The 20,611-nt window shown below is 54.0% G+C and overlaps 1 protein-coding gene across 4 annotated transcripts in view; it reads right to left on the reverse strand.

The window, feature by feature from the left end:
- Positions 1–1,883: 1,883 nt before the first annotated feature.
- MED26 (mediator complex subunit 26) overlaps positions 1,884–20,611 on the reverse strand; it is a 52,792-nt gene continuing 34,064 nt past the window's right edge. For all 4 annotated transcript variants that reach the window (XM_047841649.1, XM_047841650.1, XM_047841652.1 and 1 more), the window contains 2 exons: positions 5,178–5,252; positions 1,884–4,581 (listed from right to left, as the gene is read on the reverse strand). In XM_047841649.1, coding sequence (XP_047697605.1) covers positions 2,929–4,581; positions 5,178–5,252 — 1,728 coding nt within the window. In that variant the 3' untranslated portion in view covers positions 1,884–2,928. The remainder of the gene's footprint in view (positions 4,582–5,177; positions 5,253–20,611) is intronic.

Raw genomic sequence — 20,611 nt, forward strand, 5'->3', positions numbered from 1 at the left:
TTGGGCACCTGTCTCCAGAGCTCTTGCCGGAGGGAGAGGTGCGAGGCCCTGAGCGCTGATGCCCAAGGCCAGGCTAGAGCAGCCCCAGACCCTAGCAGAGGAAACAGGATGGTGTTTTCAGCAAGATGTTCCTATACCGAAAGACTGATGTGTGTTCCAAACATCACATACTGACGAACTTAACGGGGGGGGGGGGGCGGGAAATGGGGGGTTAAGCTGCCCTTTTACAACGTCCTTACTTGGCAAATTATAAAGTGGCAACCCAATGGTTTCCAATATGCGAGAGGGAAATCTCAGCTTAACCGTGTTCCCCAAAGCAGGCACTATGTTTGTCCTGGGCTTACTGGACACTCAGAAGTGGTCCCTGCAGGTGGGGGCAGGGAGCAGGGACCCATCCTAAAGCCCAGATCTGAGAAAGGGAGATGCTCATAAGATGCCAACCTGTACCCTAGTATCTTCCAGCTGTGCCTACACATCTGTGACCCTTTGTCACAGAGCAAATCACTTCCTGGGGAAGTCCACACAGCAGCAAGGCTGGCCCACGTTACAGGCCACAGTGGACTTAGAAAGGAACTAGTTTCTTCATAGCAAACAGTTCTCTGACATGGCTTTTTTTTTTTTTTTTTTTTTTTGTTGCTTAAACTCTGATCATTTAACTTAGTCCTCACAGCTCTGGGGTAAGCACTTTCATCTCCCACATGCGGACACATGCATAGAAGTGAAGTGATTAGGGGGCGCCTGGGTGGCTCAATCGGTTAAGCGTCCGACTTCAGCTCACGATCTCGCGATTCGTGAGTTCGAGTCCCGCATCAGGCTCTGTGCCGACAGCTCAGAGCGTGGAGCCTGTTTCGGATTCTGTGTCTCCCTCTCTCTCTGCCCCTCCCCTGCTCACGCTCTATGTCTCAAAAATAAATAAACATTAAAAAAAATTTTAAAAAGAAGTGAAGTGAGTAACATAGAGCCACGCAGCTGATAGGTTGCAGGTCCAGAATTCAACCTGACTGTCCTCAAAGCCACTTCGCGGATCCACTGGGCGCCCATCCATTTCGCCTTATCTTAGGGTGGGTGTGCCCCGCACCAAGGCCGTGTCATAGATAGATCCCTGCTGGTTCTGAAATTGTGGTTCTGGGTTGACTCCCAATGCTCCCGGACCCCTTGTTTTGCCCCGTGGGACTGTTCCCCTTCAGCGGAGGCAGCTCCCTCATCTGTGAAAGGAAGTAGGTACGTCCAACGTGACCTGTTCTGGAGTAAAAAAAAAAGACCTGAAAACCAAAATCTTAGCTTATGGCTTCAGGGGTGAGGGAGAAGAAGGAAATATTATCACTTTGTAGTCAAGGCAGAAAAGTTACTTTTAAAAATAGCACCAGCCACACACTAAGACAGCCCCAGGCCTTCATGGGGAGCCAGAAGCCTGGGACCAGAGCCAAGGGTGGCTTTGCCAGACATGGCTCTGGGCCATGCCCTGTAAGAACTACAGCTTTTTGTGGGGCAAAACGAGGTTACGGAGACCTGGGACATGGAACCTCTGTGGAGGGCTTCCCTGGGGCAGGAAAGGACCGGACAGAGACGGGGTAACATTCCTGCATGTGGACAGTGACCAGCATCTGTCACCCAATGCTAGTAGGTGACCCCGGAGGCGGGACAGGCAACAAACGGGCCCGAATGAGTGAAAGGCGGGTGGAGGTCAGTCTTCATGTAGAAGGTTAATAGGCTGACTTCGCCACTCCCGGCCCTGCCGGCCTCCCTGCAGTCTGGCCGTGCAGCCCAAACCTTGGACACGGGGTCCACATCTTCGCAAATGCAGAAAGGCTGATTTGCCTGTAAGGGACCACATCAATAACGGTTCTGAGACTGGTTTGTGCAAATGGTTTTTTTTTTTTTTATTTCCACATTTATATCACAAGTTGTCCACTTACTGGACCAAATAGCAAAGTTGCTCCCTTCTGTGTCCTGAGAACACAGAAGTCTAGGTACTGTACATTCACTAAGGCTCCTTGTTTTTGCAAATCGCGTTTATGACAAATAACCATAAGGCAAACGAATCTAAAGGAATGGTTATGAGTGTTTCCAGCGCACAGACAGGTCTCCTCTTGCCCAACAGTACAGCTTACACACCAGTAGCACCCGCGATTACTTTTGTCTTTGGGGTGGGGGGGGGGAGGGGGGAATCTGGAAAGGTGAACTTTTCAAGATATGTGCAGGAAGGGGAAAACGAAAATGGAGGAAGAAAGGAAACTTATTTGGCTGATGGTCAGATGGAAAAGGCGGATAAAATAAACTCCTAGAACACTTAAATTTTTGCAGCATTTTTTTCAAAACCGGGTCTTCACCAAAACCAGATAAAAACGTGTGGATGCCCATGGAGCGCAGGTCATAGCAGCCGGCCAGCTGGCCCGCTGCAGCTGCCGAGCTGGCACCGTAACTGAATGAAGCACTGGCCGGTGGGGGTGCAAACAGAGGCCACGGTGCACGTACACCCACTGCCTCACACACTCAGGGCCAAATTTAGAAAAAGAAAACGCAAATGGAGGAGATGCGTGCTTCTGTTGCTGTGTTTAAAGGTAACCTCTCCCACAGGTTTTCTGTGCCTGCCTGCAACTGAGGTCCCAGCTTACAGGTGCTGGGAAGTGTCCACACCGCCTCCGGGGTGGGGAACTGACGCTTTTTATAGCTGGTTCGCTATAGAGTTCTGAACTCACTTTGCCGGCCTTCCTTCCACACGGTCCTTCCTTTGCAATTTTGTTAGTAAACTGGTAGCAGCATTTCACAAAAGAAGGAGAATTTTGAGGGAAGGGCTCAGAGAGACCTCGAGACTCCCGCCCCCTCCCTCCGCCCCGGGCCAGACTCCCCGGCTTCCCAAGCACTGGGGGCAGCCCGCCCGCCGTGCTGACTGCAAGGTGGGAACGCACCGAGAGGCCGCCGGGCCGCTCAGTCCAAGCAGACATAAGGCAGAATGTTCAACCGCCCGTCGTCGCCGTGCGGGTCGAGCGATATGCACTGCGTCCAGTCATACCAGTTACCCTGTGTGTCCTGACACCCGTTCACCCCAGGCCACCGGTGGCCCTGGATTCTGTCCAGATCGTCCTGTGTGACCTCGCGGCTCAGCCCCGGGCGGTCCGTGGGCGCGCTGTGAGGCACCAGCACGTGCGGCTGCCTGGCCCCACGCCGGGTGCTCTCCTCCTGCCTCAGGTACTCGGACATGAAGTGGTGGGCGCCCGGGGTCTGCGCGCCCGACGAGGAGAGCAGGCTGCTCTGCCGGCTCAGGTAGGACTGGATGATCTCGTTGCGCGACAGCTCCTTCCAGTTCGTCTGTTCGAAAGGGCTCTGGAGGCTGGCCTTGGCCTCGGGCTTGTCCAGCTCTGTCCTGGGCTGCTCTGTGTGCACGGGGCTGTCAGCCCGCACTGGCTCTTTCTGGGTCAGAGGTTTGATCTGTCTGGTCATGGGGTCAAAGGTGAGCTTCCGCTCTTTTAACCGGACGGGCTTGACGCCCGCCTCGGCCACCTGCCCGTCCAAGTTCACCGTGTAGTCACGAGGCCGGTACCTCTTCTTCTTTTTGCTGTCCGAGCCGCCAGAGGAGGCAGCGTCGCTGTCCGCCTTGGAGGAGTCTGGGGAGAAGCCGGCCCGGGGCAGCAGGGGCTCGGCCGGCGGCAGCCCCACTTTGCAGCCCTGCCCTGCCGGCCGCTGGTGGCCCTCGGGCTGCTCCAGCCAGCGCACCGGGCTCTCCGCACTGGGCAGCAGCTCGAGCCGCCTCACGGGGGGCGTGGACGGCCGGGCCAGCGGAAGCGGCGACGGCACCTGCGTGGCGTCGAGCGGCTGGGGCCGCGGAGAGGGGCTGGGCGTGGAGCCCTTGGGCGCGTACGGGCTCCGCTGCCGGGCAAAGGAGCCCTCGTGCCGTGAGTTCCGGGGACTGAAAGAGCAGCGAGGCGGCCCCTTGGGGTGCGGGGGGCCCGGAGTCTCGTCCACCCGGTCCAGCTGCTGCAGCACCGCAACCTTGGTCTGCAAGCAGGGCCCGGGCGGCTTGCCGAGGCCCGGGGAGCTGGTGTGCGGCCGCACCGCGTTGACGGGAATCTTGCCGCCGTGCTTGTCGTTCTCGCCGTGCTCCAGGCGGCCACCCTCGGGGCCCGTGTGCCCGCTGCCGTCCAGGGGGCCGGGGAAGCTCTCGGGGCTCCCGCCGATCCCGTTGGTGGGGAGGGGGGAGGAGTTGGGTACCAGGGAGTCGTGGCTCGCCTTGGAGACCTTGGGAGGTGGCCCGGGGTGGCCGAGGTCACGCTGGTCTCCCCGGCGCTTGCGGCTGCCCAGCCTGTCCAGCCGATGCCCCCGCAGCCTCTGGAGGTCAATGCGGTTCTTCAGGTCGTGGATGCTCTTGGGCGTGCCGGCCGCCCCCGCCTCCGGCCGGCAGTTGTGAGCACCCCCGTTGGCGGAGCCGGCGCCCCCCGCCAGTCCCCGCAGCGCCGCCTCATTCTGGTGCACGGGCTCGATGAGCTTCTGCCAGCTCCGCAGCAGCTTCTTGGCCCGCTTGGCGAGCTCCTCGTTCTTCGTCTTCTTGCGGACGTCGTTGATGAGCTTCCCAAGTCGAGTTTCCTGCAACCAGAGAGGGACGATGACACGCTTCTGGGACAGGAAGTCCCCGTGAAAAGGGAGCAGAGCCGGAAACCGTGGGAAGGGCCCCCCCGGTCTTTGGACTAACCCCACCGACCCTTCCATCACAGAATTCCTGGATACAAAACCCATAGGGATTTGGGGGTCCTCTGTGACATCTACCTTCTCAAATTTAGTCCTCAAGCCTTAGGGCCCCAGGTGGCATCTCAGAAGCACCATCCCACAGGCTCCCGGCACCTGGAGACTGGGGACCGTCAAGGCCAGCGCAAGAGCACTTTGCCAGGGAAGCTCTCTGGGTGAGAGCGCTCTATGGCCAGGGCAACAGTGAAAGGAGGGATGGAGCCAGCCTGGCTCACCGGAGACGCCCCCAGGCATGCCTCCCAGCCGGCCCCGCGGCGTGACAGACACCCTGTGCAGGAACGGGCCCCAGCCAGGGAACTAAGGCTACCCAATTCCCACGCTACCCAGAGGAAGACGTGGCTGCACCCCCGCCACACGGCACTCGCAAGTCCTCAGGTTGGGGAAGCCTGGGCCGGCCCACCCGGCTCCTCCCCGCGTTGGATGCCGGGGACACTCACCTCCAGCGCCTCTTTGGTAATGGGGTATTTCTCCAGGCTGGAGATGACTTCCAGCACCGCCACCATGTTCCGGATCTACAAAACAAGAGCCACTTGTCAGACGTCTGCCCTCCTCTCTGTCCTAGCCCACTCTGGCCTCTGCGTCCCCAAGAGCCAGTGGAGTCAGTAACACCAGAGCTTCTCCTCGCCCCACGCAGCCTCCGACCTGCTCCTAAGGCCAACAAGGCGCCCAGTGGTCACCCCCATCCACCTCCTCTAGTGCATGGGGTACAGTTTGCCAGAAGCCCATCCATGGTCATGCCCACCTGCCCAGGTGCTTGTCACAAAGCTGAGACTTGTGACATGTATGAGCTAGGATCTGCTCTTGCTATGGGAGATGTGCTCAACCCTGCCACCTCATGGGGGCGGGGGCGGGGGGGGCAGGATGCTGAAGGATTTAGCAAATAAAGCACTAAGCTTAAAAGATCCACACCGGCATTCCTCCTTGCAGTGTTCTCAGCTTTAGTGCACTTCACAGATACTGTGTCTTTCACAAACCGAAGGTGTGCAGCAACCTTGCATCGAGCAAGTCTATTGGGGCCATTTTCTCAAAAGTATCTGCTCACTTCGTGTCTCTGTGTCACATTTTGGTAATTCTCACATTTCAGACTTTTTCATTATTATTATTATTTGTTATGGTGATCGGTGGCCAGTGATTTTTAGTATTTATTTATTTTGAGAGAGACAGAGACAGTGTGAGTGGGGGAAGGGCAGAGAGAGAGGGAGAGACAGAATCTCAAGCAGGCTCCAAGCTGCCAGAGTAGAGCCCGACGTGGGGCTTGAACTCACGAGACCACGAGAGATCATGACCTGAGCTGAAACCAAGAGGCAGACAGACACTTAACCGACTGAGCCCCTCAGGCGCCCCTGTGATTAGCGATTCTTGATGTTACTGCTGTAGTTGTTTCGGGGTGCCACAAACCACACCACACAAGAGGGCGAACTCCGTGATACTCTGTGTGTTCCGCCTGCCCCACTGCCCAGCCCTTCCCCATCTCTCTCCTCTCCTTGGGCCTCCCTGTTTCCCGAGACACAACAGTGTTGAAATTAAGCCAACTGGCAATCCTACACTGGCCTCTAAGTGTTCAAGTGAGATAAAGAGTAGCATGTCTCTCACTTGAAATCAAAGGCTAGAAATGATTACACTAGAGGGGAAGGCGTGCCGGAAACTGAGGCAGGCTGGAAGCTGGTAGGCCTCTTGCGTCAGTTAGCCTGGTTGTGAAGGCAAAGAAAAGTTCTTGAAGGAAATTAAGCTGCTTCTTCGGTGAACAAACATGAGTGACAAGAAAGCAAAACTGTGTTACTGCTGATGTGGAGAAAATTTGAGGTCTGGACAGAAGGTCAAACCACCACAACATTCCCTTAAGCCGAAGCCTCGTCCGGAACAAGGCCCTACCTAACCCTGTAATTCTACAAAGGCCGAGAGAGGTGAGGAAGCTCTCACGTTGGAGGCTAGCAGACACACGTCGGGTCACGAGGTTCCAGGAAAGACGCCATCGCCCCTGACGCGGCAGCGCAAGGCGAAGCAGCAGGTGCAGACGCAGAAGCTGCAGCAAGTGATCCAGAAGGATCTAGCCGAGATCATTCACGAAGGTGGTTGCAGTCTAAACAAGACTTTTTTTTCTCGAAAAATTTTTGGAAGTGTATTTATTTTGAGCACGAGTGGGGGAAGGTCAGGGAGAGAGAGAATCAGAAGCAGGCTCCGCACACGGTCAGCATGGAGCCTGTTGTGGGCTCAGTCTCATGAACCGCAAGCTCACGACCTGAGCCGAAATCAAGAGTCCACCATAACTAACTGAGCTAAATAACCCATGTAGGCGCCCCTAAGCAACAGATTTTCAGCGGAGGCCAAACAGCCTTCTATTGGAAGAGGATGCCATCCAGGACTTTCAGAGCTAGAGACGAGAAGTCAATGCCTACCTTCAAAGGACAGGCTGACTCCTACTGGGGGCTAACTCAGCTGGTGACTAAGCTGAAGCCTGGGCCGATTTACCACTTGGAAAATCTTAGGGCCCTTCAGAGTAATCGGCGCTGCCTGTGCTCTAGAAATGGAACAACAAAGCCTGGAGGACAGCACATCTGTTTACAACATGGTTTACAGACTCTTTTAAGCCCACTGTTGACGCTTACTGCTCAAAAAAAAGGATTCCTTTAAAAATATGACTGATCAAAAAAAATTAAAAAAATAAAAATAAATATGACTGCTCACTGACAACACACCCAGTCACACACAAGCTCTGACAGGGATGTGCAAGAGATTCACGTGGTTTCCATGCCTGCTGACATAACATTCATTCTGTGGCCCATGGATTAAGGAGTAATTTCAACTTTCAAGTCTTATTAAGAAATACATTTTGTAAGGCTGCTGGATCTGGGCAAAGTAAACTGAAAGCCTTCCAAAAGGGTTCACCATTCTACATGCCATTAAGGGTATCTGTGATTCATGGGAAGAGATCAAAATATCAACGTGACCAGGAGTTCGGAAGAAGTGGATCCCAGCCCTCACGGATGACTTTGAGGGTTCAAGACTTCAGTGGAGGCAGTGACTGCAGGTGTGGTGGGAAGAGCAAGAGAACTAGAATCCGAAGTGGAGCCTGAAGACAATAGGCCTGCAGTGCTCCGATCTCGTGACAAAGCTTGAACGGAAGAGGAGTTGCTTCTAACAGACGAGGAAAGCAGGCTTCTTGAGCTGCAATCTGCTCCTGGTGAAGATGCCGTGAAGACGGTTGGAACGACGACACAGGGTTCAGAACGTCACAGAGGCAGAGTGGAGGGGGCGGCGGCAGCGGGATTTGAGGGGACGGACTCCGATTCCAAGAGAAGTCCCACCGTGGGTGAAATGCCACCAAACAGCATCGCGTGCTGCAGAGAAGTCGCTCGTGAAAGGAGGGCTCCTTCGTCGCAGCGAACTTTACTACTGTCTTATTTAAGACATTGCCACAGCCACCCCAGCCGTGAGCGACCACCACCCCGATCAGTCAGCAGCCGTCACGTGGAGGCAGGACCCTCCACCAGCAAAAAGATTACGACTTGCAGAAGGCTCAGATGACGGTTAGCATTTTTTTTTAGCAATAAAGTATTTTTTAAGTTTTTAAAATTTTTATTTAATTTTATTTTTAAAAAATGTTTATTTTTGAGAGCGTGAGCAGGGGAGGGGCAGATAGAGAGGGGGGACAGAGGATCTGCAATGACAACAGAGAGCCTGATGTAGGGCTTGAACTCACGAACCACGAGATCATGACCTGAGCTGAAGTCGGACGCTTAACCGACTGAGCCACCCAGGTGCCCCCCAAATTTTATTTGAGGGACAGTGGGCGCATGCACTCACAGGTGCACAAGCGGGGAGGGGCAGAGAGAGAGAGAATCCCAAGGCTCCATGGGCTTGATCCCATGAACCATGAGAGCATGACCTGAGCCGAAATCAAGAGCTGGACACACGGGCGCCTGGGTGGCTCAGTCGGTTAAGCCTCCTACTTCACCTCAGGTCATGATCTTGCGGTCTGCGAGTTCGAGCCCCACATCAGGCTCTGTGCTGACAGCTCAGAGCCTGAAGCCTGTTTCAGATTCTGTGTCTCCCTCTTCCTCTCTCCTCCCCCTCTCATGCTCTCTTTCTTCTCAAAAATAAATAAACGTTAAAAAAAAAAAAAACAACAGTTGAACACTCAACTGACTGAGCCACCCAGGTGGCTCAGCAATAAAGTATTTTTAATTAAGGTATGTACATTGTTTTGTTTTGTTTTGTTTTTTTCTTTGGACGTAATACTACTGAACATTTAACAGACTACGGTACAGTGTGAATATAACATCTACAGTAAAACCTTGATTTGCAAGCATAATTCCATTCCAGTAACATGCTTGTAATCCAAAACACTCATATATCCAAGTGAATTTCAAGAACCATTGGTTCAGTTGTGCTCATGTGACATCCAGCGTCATATACTACTTGTATTGCAAGACATCATTTATCAAATTACAATTTATTAGAAATGTTTGCTCGTCTTGCAGAACACTCACAGAATAAGTTACTTGCAATCCAAGGTTTTACTATATATGCACCAGGAAACCAAAGCATTCATTGACCTCCCTTTACTGCGATAGTTGCTTTATTTCGGCAGCCTGGAACCCACCCCACAGTATCCCTGCATACAATCATCCGATCGGTTTGGTTACATTAGCAAGACCTTTAAAGTTCATCCAGAGACACCAAAAAGTCACAAAGTGGGGAGATGACAGATGCCACAGTGCCGTGAGGATCTGCATCTGGAACACAGAGAGAACCTGGCCCGGGAGACATGAACAGGCACCGGGCGGAACGGGAAACTGCAGCACCTGTGCCCAGCTCTCTCCAGAAGCCACGAGCAGCTGCCCTGCAGATGTGCCCACGAACCGGCAGAAGTGGCATCTGATGGTACTAGGTAGTTCAGGGGCCCAGCCAAGCCTGGGGAGGGATGGGCTTTGTCTGGTGGTCTCCTGTTTGCAGATCTGACCCAGCCACTCCATGCCCCCCCCTCATACGATGTGTTTTCACACAGCCCTGCTTTGTGTAACGTAACTACCCCGTGGGGAAGGTACTATTACCACCACATTTTACAGACAGGAGAAGGCACACAAAGGTGCAGGTCAGGTGGTCAAACGTTATGACATCAATGTCTTCCAGGAGTCAACGGAACAGAATGAAAATTCCAAGAGCAACAGAAATGATCAACTGTAGTTTCAGTGCATCAACAAGACAAAGCTCAGACCATGGGGAGTGAAGTCACAGAACATACAGACTGCATGATTCCATTTACACCAAACATCAGAGCAAAGTCACAAATTAAATTTAAAATTTGTCAGACTTGGCCCCTGGCTGGCTCTGTTGGTAGAGCACGTGACTTTTAGTCTTGGGGTCATGAGTCTGAGCCCTATGTTGTGCATAGAGCTTACTTAAAAAATACACACACACAGACACACACACACACACACACACACACACACACACACACACACTCAAGCAAAAACTCTTAAGTCTTCTCAAAGAAACAGGAGACTATCTTTGCAACCTTGGGGTAGACAAAGATTTCTTAAGACCCCCCAAAGCAGTAACTGCCCAAGAAAAAAGCCTGACAAACTGGGCTTCATCGAGATTGAGAACTTCCACTTACCTCAAGAGGCAAACAGCCCGGGAGCACTGACAAAGCGTGCCCAGTGAAGGACGCAGCTCTGGAAGAGGTGAAGAACTCCCTCAGCTCAACAACCCCCAGCAGCTGCAGGTTTTGGTGGGCTGGCCGGCTGGGAGAGCCCATATGCCAGGAGGAAGCCCCCCCTCCCTTCCAAGATCACACAGCCCATCACATGCCCACACACACTGGACGGAGCATGCAGGCGAATGGGAAGGGCACGAGGAAAGGTACATGTCCCACCCAGCCGCCACCACCACGGTTCCCTGTAGGTTTCCAAAAATCTTCCTTGCATTGTATATACACTTACCGCGCATTAAAAACAACAACAACAAAGCAAAACATGATTCTATGCCTTGCTTTTCTCACTAACATCAGAAACAACCAGCATCGCAGACATCCCCCCTTCCCTCTTGCTTCCAGTGGGGTGGGGGTGGAGTGGGGGGGGGTACTTGAGCAGAGCTGTGTCCCCCCTTTTCCACTTACTGTTACAAACAAGGTTGCAATCCCTACCTTTACTAGAGGAGATCCTGGGCTAACACACAAACTGCTAGAGGGGCTATTGGCACAAGGACCAGGAAGGATTGTAATTAGCCCTCAGGGAGGCGGCTCCAATTCCAGGCCCACTATAGGAGAGGAAGGCGGAAAAGCCTGTTTCCCAGTCCTTGCCAGTACTGTGGTGTACCAGTTTCCCGTTGTTGCCAAAATGATGCACATGATCACAGAAGGGGAGGCTTAAACAACATGCGTATATATATCATGTCAGTTTGGGGGGGGGGGGGAACGGACAGTAATGTGGTTCAGGTCGCCCTGTGCTGAGACCCAGCACAGGAGGGTAGGCAAGCCGCCCTCCTTTCAGGGAAGTTCTCAAGGCCGTTTCCTATTCCTTTCCGTGTTGACAGAATTACGCCTCCTTGCTGTAGAACTGAGGGCTCCCTTTTCCTGCTGGCTGGCTGGCTGGCACTGAAGGCCATTTCAGCTTCTAGAGGGCACTGCATTCCCCAGCTCATGGCATCTCAGTTCACTTCCCACGTCTGCAACAGCACCAAGTCCTCACACTGCACCTCTCTGACCCGGCCAGGCAAGGGTCTCTACTTCTGAGGATCTGATTAGGCTGGGCCCACCTCGATACTCCAGGTATGTACCCTTCACACCCACATAGTCCCTTCTGCCACACAAGGTACCCCGTGCCCAGGTTCTGGGGACTAGGATGCAGACATCCTTTGAGGCTTTTACTCTACTGTCCACATGCATTCCTCAGCTTTTCTGATCTGCCTTCTTTGCAGCTGAAGGCAGCTGTCACCTCCACCCGCCACCTCAAGTTCTTGGTGTCTTTTTTTTTTTTTTAATTTTTTAATGTTTATTTACCTTTGAGGGAGACAGAATGAGGGGCAGAGAGAGAGGGAGACGTGGAAACTGAACAAGGCTCCAGGCTCTGAGCTGTCAGCACAGAGCCCGACGCGGGGCTCGAATGCACGAACCGTGAGATCATGACCCGAGCCAAAGTCGGATGCTCAACCAACTGAGCCACTCAGGTGCCCCTCCTGGTGTCTCTTCTGAGTGTAAACTGCAGTGACCACACAGCAACAACAGTGGCCCTCACTCTGCCCGTCAGAGCTCCCACAAAGCTGCCCCTATGCCACGGGGTCCAATCTGCACGTAACCCTAACCCTAACCCTCGCAGTGTTTTCATTCAGGGCCGTGTCCGGGAACACATCTGGATGGCCCCCAAAACCTACTCCAAGCTGCACTGAGGGAAGGGGTCTGAGAGGAGACACTCCATCACTTACATGCCTTTGACGCGCCCCAGACAGGGACCCTGAGCAAGAGGAGATGGGGCAGTGGGGAGGCCGGTACCACAGGGACAGCGAGGCCGCCGTCTCCCTGTGTCCAGCTCTGGGATTCCAGCCCTGATGGGCTCCTGGGCTTGCCACATGGCCTGTCTCCACCCCAGTGACTTCACCCTGGTATATTTAGAGCCCTGGGTCCCATACACTCCTGAACCTCAAGGCAGACTCTGGGCAGCTCTGCAGGCCAGAGTCCCAGGGCCACGTGCAAACCTCTTGCTGTCAGGAACAGCCTGGCGCACCTGCACCGGTGGCCCTTTCCTGCTCTGGCTATCTCCCCTGGGATTCGTTCTCAACAAAAACAAGAACACCTCTCAAAACCACCTGCCAAAGGGCTGTCCCAAAAGGGGCGGAATTCGTAAATGAAGGATGTCTGAGCGCCCGAAGTCTCTCATTTTCTCATTAAGGTTCCTTCAACAGATGCAGATTAATTTGTATTTCCTTAACAATTAATGAAGCCGAGTGTCACCTCCCCTTTCTACCAATGATGACTGCCCATGTGAGCTGCTCACCATTCCAAGCCCACTTACTCTCTAAGACCACCCTCTTTATTGGAAACAATTAATCACCCGGCCAAGGAGCCCACGGGGTGGTGGTGGTGGTTGCCCCACCCTGTGCACATGGCAGTTGGGCAAGGAAGGTGTCAGGAGTGGGGGAGGACTACTCTGGAAGTGCAAGGAGCAGGCAGGGCAGGTGGGGAAGGCTGGGCAGTGGTGGCACAGAGAGGACCCCAGAGGTCTGTTCCAAGGCAGGGCAGGAAGTCGGCAGGTGATTACTGGCGGAAGTGACTCCGTAAGTATCTCACGGAGTGCCTTCGGATCCTAGACTGGAGGCTGATGGGCACAATCAGGTATCCTCAATAAGACAGGAAAGTCAACGTCACACAGACAGCTGTGCCAGCCAGCGTCTCCAGCATCAAATACACAGGCACCCCCTAAACAAGGCGCCTCCAACTCCGGCATAGGGAGAAAGAAAACACATCCTCCCTCACACCTACGGGCCACCCCAGGGACACATGCTCCTCACCACCAACCCAGTTCCCAGGGCTCTTATGGGGACTTCCCACCGCATGATAACCAAGAACAGGCACAAAGGAAGCAGAAAGGCCTTGGTTCCTGGGGGTGCCCTCAGGGCACGCCAAGTCACCGGCAGCCAGGCTAACCGGCAATATTAGCTGCTCGACTCACAGTGAACAGGAAGAAGGGGGTCTGGACACGTACAGGTGACAGTCCAAAGGAGAGGACGGCACCCCGCAGCAGCGGCCTGGGTGCGAGTCTGGACCACGGAGCGCAGGACGCTCCCATACTGCTCAGGCCTGAGGCTGGTGACACCCCCGTCCTCCCACACCCACGGCCGAGTGGGAGCAACGAGGAATGTGCACCGCACTCCACAGCACACTGCGCTGTGTGAACCATTAAAGCACACTGCTCATCCTCATCTTTTTATGACACGTTTTAGAGTATTTAGTGAAGAAACGAGGCACCCTGGAATCTGCTACAAAATCCCCTTGGATGTGGGGCGCAGAAGGGGACGAGATGAAGCAATGCGGATTGGCTCTAAATCGGTACCTGCTGGAGCAGGGGCACGGTTACGTTATTCTCTCTACTTTTATGTTTGAAACCTGCCACAAATCTAAAAGGTTACAAATTACACCCATTTCCTAACACGTGGAAGATTTCACTGGGTCTGGAATGAGACGGCAGTTGGCAGCGGTGCGGAGATGAAGTGAACAAATACTTGTTTTTCAATTCCACACGGTGGCTTCTCACTGCACCACCCGGCACCTGCATGGGGAGAGGGGCCGAGGGCTGCTGGGATGCTGTCTCCCTCCAAGTGAGCCTGTCTCTGGCCCCCTCAAGCTCTTCAAACTACTGGGTATGTTCTATCTGGTGCGATCTTTGGAGCTCCTCACCAAGCCCCCGCAGGCTGCTGAGCTGCTGCTCAACAGACTCGGTGCAAACACTCCTACTAGAGTGGAAAGGGGTCTGGGGTCTGCTCTCCCAAGGTGGGTCCATGCCTCCCTGCAGAGAGCCCAGAGAGCCAGAACTGCTCCTGCATCCAGACCTGCTCTCTGCCCTCAGATAGGGAAGATGCCACAGGGTCCAGGAGACACCCGCCCAGACATGGGCCAAACAGCTTCCTGGGGGGCTCTCCAGAGGGCTGGGGATTGCCGTGCCCACGGAGAGGGCAGGTTCTGTGGTTGGGTTCCCAGGGTGCTGAGGCCAGGGAAGGAGAAGTCAGCGAGAGGGGGCCCAGGCTTCTGACGTGACGGCAAGCCCCAAGCCGTACCAAAGCCCTCATCCATCTGTGGATGCTAGAGTGTCCGTGTCCACACAGGCCTGGGGTCAGAAGCCAGGGGAGGCCAGAGTCAGGGAGCACCTCACAGCAGGGCCAGGCCAGGGCAACAGTAACCCAGGGAAGGGACAGCTGGCCAACACTGCCCTGTGGCTGCCCTCTGAAACCCGGGGATGCCACTGGCTTCTCCAGAGTCCAGGACACCAAACTGGCTTCAGAAAACCTGCTGACAGCAGGGTACAGGGAATCATCTTTAAAACCAAACCCAATGGAAAGACTTTAACTGGCCCTCATCACATGTCTGAAAGTTGCCCTGTGAATAGGATCACTGGTCTGACCCTGGATCTGTGTGCAGAGCTGGGGCCAGTGCAGTGGGGTACACCCACCCCTGACCAGCTTCTCCTCCCCTATTTCAGGGGATATGCAGGTAAACCCCAGGCCCTGAGTAATTAATTAGCACCCTGTGGGGGATTTCCAACCCCATGTGAAACAGGAACTGAAACACTAAGCTTCAGAGTCTCTGAGCCCATGGCTGACCATTCTGTTCTCCACGCATCAAGGGTTCCCACTCTGTCTCAAATCCCCAGTCTCTCAGGAATTAAGCTGGATGTGTGCAGCCACGGTGGCAAAGGGGAAACCCTGTGCTCCCTGAGCTCTGAGCACTGGTGGGGCCCAACGGAAATGAGCCAGGGCAGGCCCACCCAAGCCAGATTCTCATCGGGCTGTTGGGTTCCCCCAGGAAGCTGAGCTCTCTAGCTTTTCATCCTTGAAAGCCCACTTTACAGATAAAGAAACTGAGAGTCTGAGAAGGTAATAAAGATTCAAGGTTCATCACTCAGCTAGAAGGTGGCGGAGTGTGGTCTTATACGAGCCTGGCAGAGACTCTGCCTATCACACACAGGTGCTTTACTAGGTGAGGTGAGGGAGGGCACCCAGATGCCACCAGGCTGGTGATGTTGGCATCCCGTCCGCATACTCTCCCCAACCTGCCCCAGCAAGAAACGCACAGGTTATAGTTTCTTGAGCCACCCAGGGCCAGTGCCCTCATGCCCAGCACATCTCTGGGCTGCCTCTGCCTTCCCTCCAGGGTAGCCTAGAGCCAGGGAGACCCACACACCTATCCAGCATAACAGGGGCTTCAGCTCACCCCCAGTGTTCACCCTAAGCAGCAGGCCACTTGGTAAACGACAACAGCACTCAAGCCTGCCTCCCGCTAGGCCCCGGCAATGGCGCACACAAGCCTTCCTGCTTCTGATGCTGCACACCATGTTCCCAGGTGGGTGTCATTCTTTCTGTGACTCAAACTGCCTCTGCCGCGAGCTGGTGCGAGAGATGGCGGCACCTGCACCCCCCCAAAGATCCTGGCTGAGCCCAGCCCATGTGCCACCCTCTCTCCCTGAGGAAGGAAAAGAAGTCAGTGTGGCTTGATCCTCCCTCTTGGCTCTGGAAGGTGCATCCTCCTGGCCCTGCTGTGCCCTGCCTGGTTCCACAGCCAAGCAGGAGTAAGAAGAACCTCCCTTAGGTCATCTGCACTCTGCCTGGCCAAGATGCCTTCTTCTGCCAGGCCCCCAGTGGCAGCCTTGCACCCACAGGGGTGAAATCTCTCTCATTCATGGCTTCTTATAGGAAGAAGGACATTGGGGGGGGGGGGGGGCTGTGTCCCAGCTGCAGCAGCCAAGCTCAACACTTGCAAAAGCACAAAAGTACTTCCTCATCAGAGGGGCCCATCTGCTCCCCAGGAGCGTCCACAGCTGGAGCATGGCCACTGCATGCATGGCCCTGATTGTCACACTCACAGCCCACAGAGCACCCACGACCAGAACATGTAACTGCAGCTGCAACTCAGCCGAGGGGATGGAAACCCCAGCCTGGGCCCAGAGAGCGAGCCAAGCAGCCTGCATCCCACGAGCAGCACAGCACAGGAAAAGGAAGCGCAGGGCAGTGGCCAGAGCTCCCCGTCAGCTCTCCGTCAGCATGAGCGGCCAGCATGAGCGGCTGCCATCCTCCATCACTGAGGGAGAGGCTAGCAGGTGAGGGGGTGGGGAGGGCAGGAGAGGCAGCACTCTCCCCGCAGCAGCAGTCCCCAAAATGTTCCTCTCTCCCTCCTACTTTTTATTTCAGCAGCTCTCTCCAGCGAAACTATGTACTTAAACTTTCCTGACCTCTGAATCAGGTCAACAGGACACACACAATTCTCATTACGATCCGGTCCCTTCTGAGAGTACAAGAGCTCTCAATGTGTCATCCGTGAACTGGTTCGTTCCTGCACTGATACAACTGCAAAGTCAGAAAGCCAAGCAGAGCACTTGTTTGCAGGGGGATCCAGGTAGCAGAGCATCCGACGACAGACAGCACTCCGGTCAGGGTTTCTCCTTCCCACCCTGGCACTCCCAGAGGAACAGCCAGGAAGAATACCAGCTGTGCCAGACATAATGGCCCGATGCCCACGGGAGGGGCACCCACAGCGTTCGACCCACATGCATGGAGAACACAGACAATCCAAAGCGAGACCCAGCCAGCTTTACAGGAACTCATAGGGGCCAACGTCCAAGAGACCGTTAAGCAAACCATCGAGGTGACAGGAGTGCGCTCCAGCACCGCCACATGAAATACCTGGTGGTAGGGCTGGGCGGGAAAGGGCCAGGCGGGGGAGCTGTGCAAAGATGCCACGGGGCTGAACCTGGCCTCTACTGTTGGCCCAATTTGGACTGAAGCAAGAGCAGCCACCAGTCAGCCCAGCTCCTCCCCATGAGCAGGGAAGCCCGAGGGAAATGCTGGGAAAACCACACATCATCTCTGCAGACCCAGAACGGGTGTGCTGACCACCATCCTGAGAGACTGTGCCCACGGTGGGGGGGGGGGGGGGGCCAGGTCAGGTGCACCCTGCCTACCCACCACCAGCCTGCTCTGTGGTCTCTGAGATCCCTTCAGGCAGTGCAGTGCCCAGCATGGTGCCAGGCTACCAGTCTACCAACCTGGGCCGCTATAGGATCTTGGGAGCCAAGAATACTCCAGAATTCCCCCAACAAGTCAGCAGTTGCTTTCTAAGCAACTACGGCAGGCCTGGAGTATGCAGGAAGGCAAGTGTGGCCCAGGCCTGAGGTGTGGATGGAGACGGCCAGAGGCAACAACAGAAGCAAAAGGGAAGCACCACAACCAAGGCTCACCTGAGCGGCCAGGAGCCCAGGTGCAGGGGGACCGGAACTGCGGCTACATCCAGAGAGTGCTTTTAAAAAGGAGGAGTAGGCTGGGCAAAAGTGACCACGCCACACAGGAAGTCCAAGATGCCCCTGGTTAGCAGTAAGAGTGTGTAACATGTGCGTAACATTCAGGGTCTGGTGGCCCTCACTTTCCTGAGCACTCCCACAAGGTCACCACGTTCCTTGTGCTGGGTGGACAGGAAAAGAGCAACAGGAACTGCCAGAACCTGAGTGGGGGCCACACTGGTTAAGTCATTTGGCAAGTCTCCGGGTTAGGTATCAAGGAGCTCTTGTCTCCTTTTATTTTTTTTTTAAAGCTTATTTATTTATCTTGAGAGAGAGAGAGAGAGAGAGAGAAAATGCAAGTGGGGTTGGGGCAGAGAGAGGAGAGAGGAGGGAGGGGGAGAGGGTGGGGGTGGGGGAGGGAGAGGAAGAGGGAGAGGGAGAGGGAGAGAGAATGAAGCCCAAGAAGGCTCCCAGCTGTCAGCGCAGAGCCCGACATGGGGCTGGAACCCACGAACCATGAGATCATGACCAGAGCCGAAGTCAGACACTCCACCCTATGAGCCACCAGGTGCCCCCTCGTCTCCTTTTAAATAGGAATCTGAGATCAGCAAACCCACCAGGGTTTAAACGTAACTAATGAAGGTGTGCCTGTCCTAAACTGGATGGTAGCCATCAGCCAGGACACCACCTCAGCCCATTAGGCCATGAACTCCATATCAAGTGCTCCAGGGCAGAAAGCACCAGAGAAGACTGCACCGAAGGTCACTGGATGGCCTCTGATCCTGCCCACCCACCCAGCCACCTCGGCTGTTTCCTTAGCCTCTAAGTGGGAGGATGACAGAGGCTTCCTACAGGCTCCTAGAAGGGGAACAAGAGACACACACGGACGTCCAGGATGCTGCCTGGCACACAGTAGTGCTCAGAAAGGAGTCACCTCCTACACTTGGGAGGTGATCAGGCCCAAGACCCCTCACCTATTGCCCTACAGCTCAAGGGCTCTGTGTATCTGTGTGGAGCTGGAGGAACCACAGTGGGCACAGGGACTTTCTCAGCAGGCAGTCCTGTAACAGGGCCACCGTGGAGAGAACCAAGGACACAGTAACCCATGGAACAGAAAGGTGAATCTGTACATTGTGTCAAATGTCATATAAGGATGGACACGCATAGCCCGTGACCCAGCGATTCCACTCTGAGGCACATACCAACAGAAATGTGAACACCCACGCATGGAGAATATATTCAGAACAGCCCCAACTAAAAACCACCTGAATGGCCGTCAACAGCATCATGGATGCCCAAATCACGGTCTATCGATTTAGTGTGGAATGAACAAACTGCTGCTACGCACAACATTAAAGATAAATCTCAAAACAGTGTCCAGTGAAAAAGTCCAGTAGAAAAGAATGCATTCTACATTGGATTGAAAGCTCCCAAGCAGGCAAAACTTCTCAGTGGTGACCAAAGTCAGGGAAGCTGGGGATGGGGAGCTGCTTAGACAGGGAGCAAGGGTGGCTTCTGGGGAAACAAATGCTCTATCCCTGGACCTGGGTGAGGGGTAACTAAGATGCAATCATTGCACATGCATTCCGTAAAATGTAAAGCTCACAACCGGCGCCCTTCTGGATGATCTTAAAGGCCATCCTGTCCCAGAAACTGATGCCAGAGCTGCGGGGTTGAAGAGGAGGAGAAGGCACTGCAGAGTCAGTCCCTGGCTCCCCCACAGTGGCACAGACCACTCCGAGGTCCCGCAGAGAATTGCCGCACAAGCCCCGGCTACCTGGGACACACAGCATACATCTGCTTCAAAGCTCACAGAGAAACGTGTCCACACACTCCTGCCCCTGGCAGAGGTCAGGTCTGGGGAGGACAAGTGTGCTCTGCAGCTTCCAGGGAAGGAGTAACTCCGCAGCTCAGTGTCCCCAAGAAGAAGGAAGCTTGAACGTTACTGGAGAGACAGGCAGGCAGCACCTACTGCCTGGGCACTGGTGGCCAGCACTGGGCTGGGCATATGTCTCTTACCACATACCATGGCCTCTTTTGAGGCCACACACCCCCAAGTAGGTATTATGCTGTTTCCCCAGCATGGAAGCCAGGGCACCCATTAAACACCTGGCCACAGGTTCATTTCTGACCTAAGCTGTTAATTCTGGGCAGTCAGCCCATGCCTGATTCCATGCAACAGGCCATTAGCAAGTATACAGGTGACCTGGGCAGAAAACGACAGCCGGCTTGAAGGAGGGCAATGGAACAATTAAGGTAAGGAAAGTCTTCATGCCTAACCCAGGAAAGAAGATACCAAAGAAAACTAGAAATTAGAGGAGGGGGGAGAGTGGCAGATAACATTTTAAAATCAAAGTAACTTGCCATATTAAGAGGCTAAAAATGAAAAAGCCTTGTGATTGTTCCAAAAGATATGGAAAAAATATTTGACCAAATTGGGCATGTCTTCCTGATAAAAACTTTGAGCAAACTAGGAACAGAAGATAACCTCCTTGGTCTGACAAAGTGTTTTGACAATATCCACGGCTAACATCATATTTGATGGTGAATGGCTCCATGTTTCCTCCTAACAGGTACAAGACAAGGATATGTTCTATTCAGTCTTGTCAGGAGGTTCCAGTCAATGTAATAAGGCAAGAAAAAGGGGAAAGCAACAACAACAACAACAACAACAACAACAACAACAGCAACAAAAAGGACATCTAGATTGGAAAGAAGGAAGTAAAATGGTCTTTATTCACAAATAACAGAAGTCTATATTGAAAATCTTACAGCATCTCCAAAAAAGTTACCAGAACAAGTGAATTTAGCAAGGCTGCAGGATACAAGTTCAATATAAAATTCGACTGTACTTCTATATGCATTTTCATTCAGAAAATGAAATTTAA

This window comes from Prionailurus viverrinus, chromosome A2, assembly GCF_022837055.1.
Source record: "Prionailurus viverrinus isolate Anna chromosome A2, UM_Priviv_1.0, whole genome shotgun sequence".
In the NCBI taxonomy this organism is placed as follows: Eukaryota; Metazoa; Chordata; class Mammalia; order Carnivora; family Felidae; genus Prionailurus; species Prionailurus viverrinus.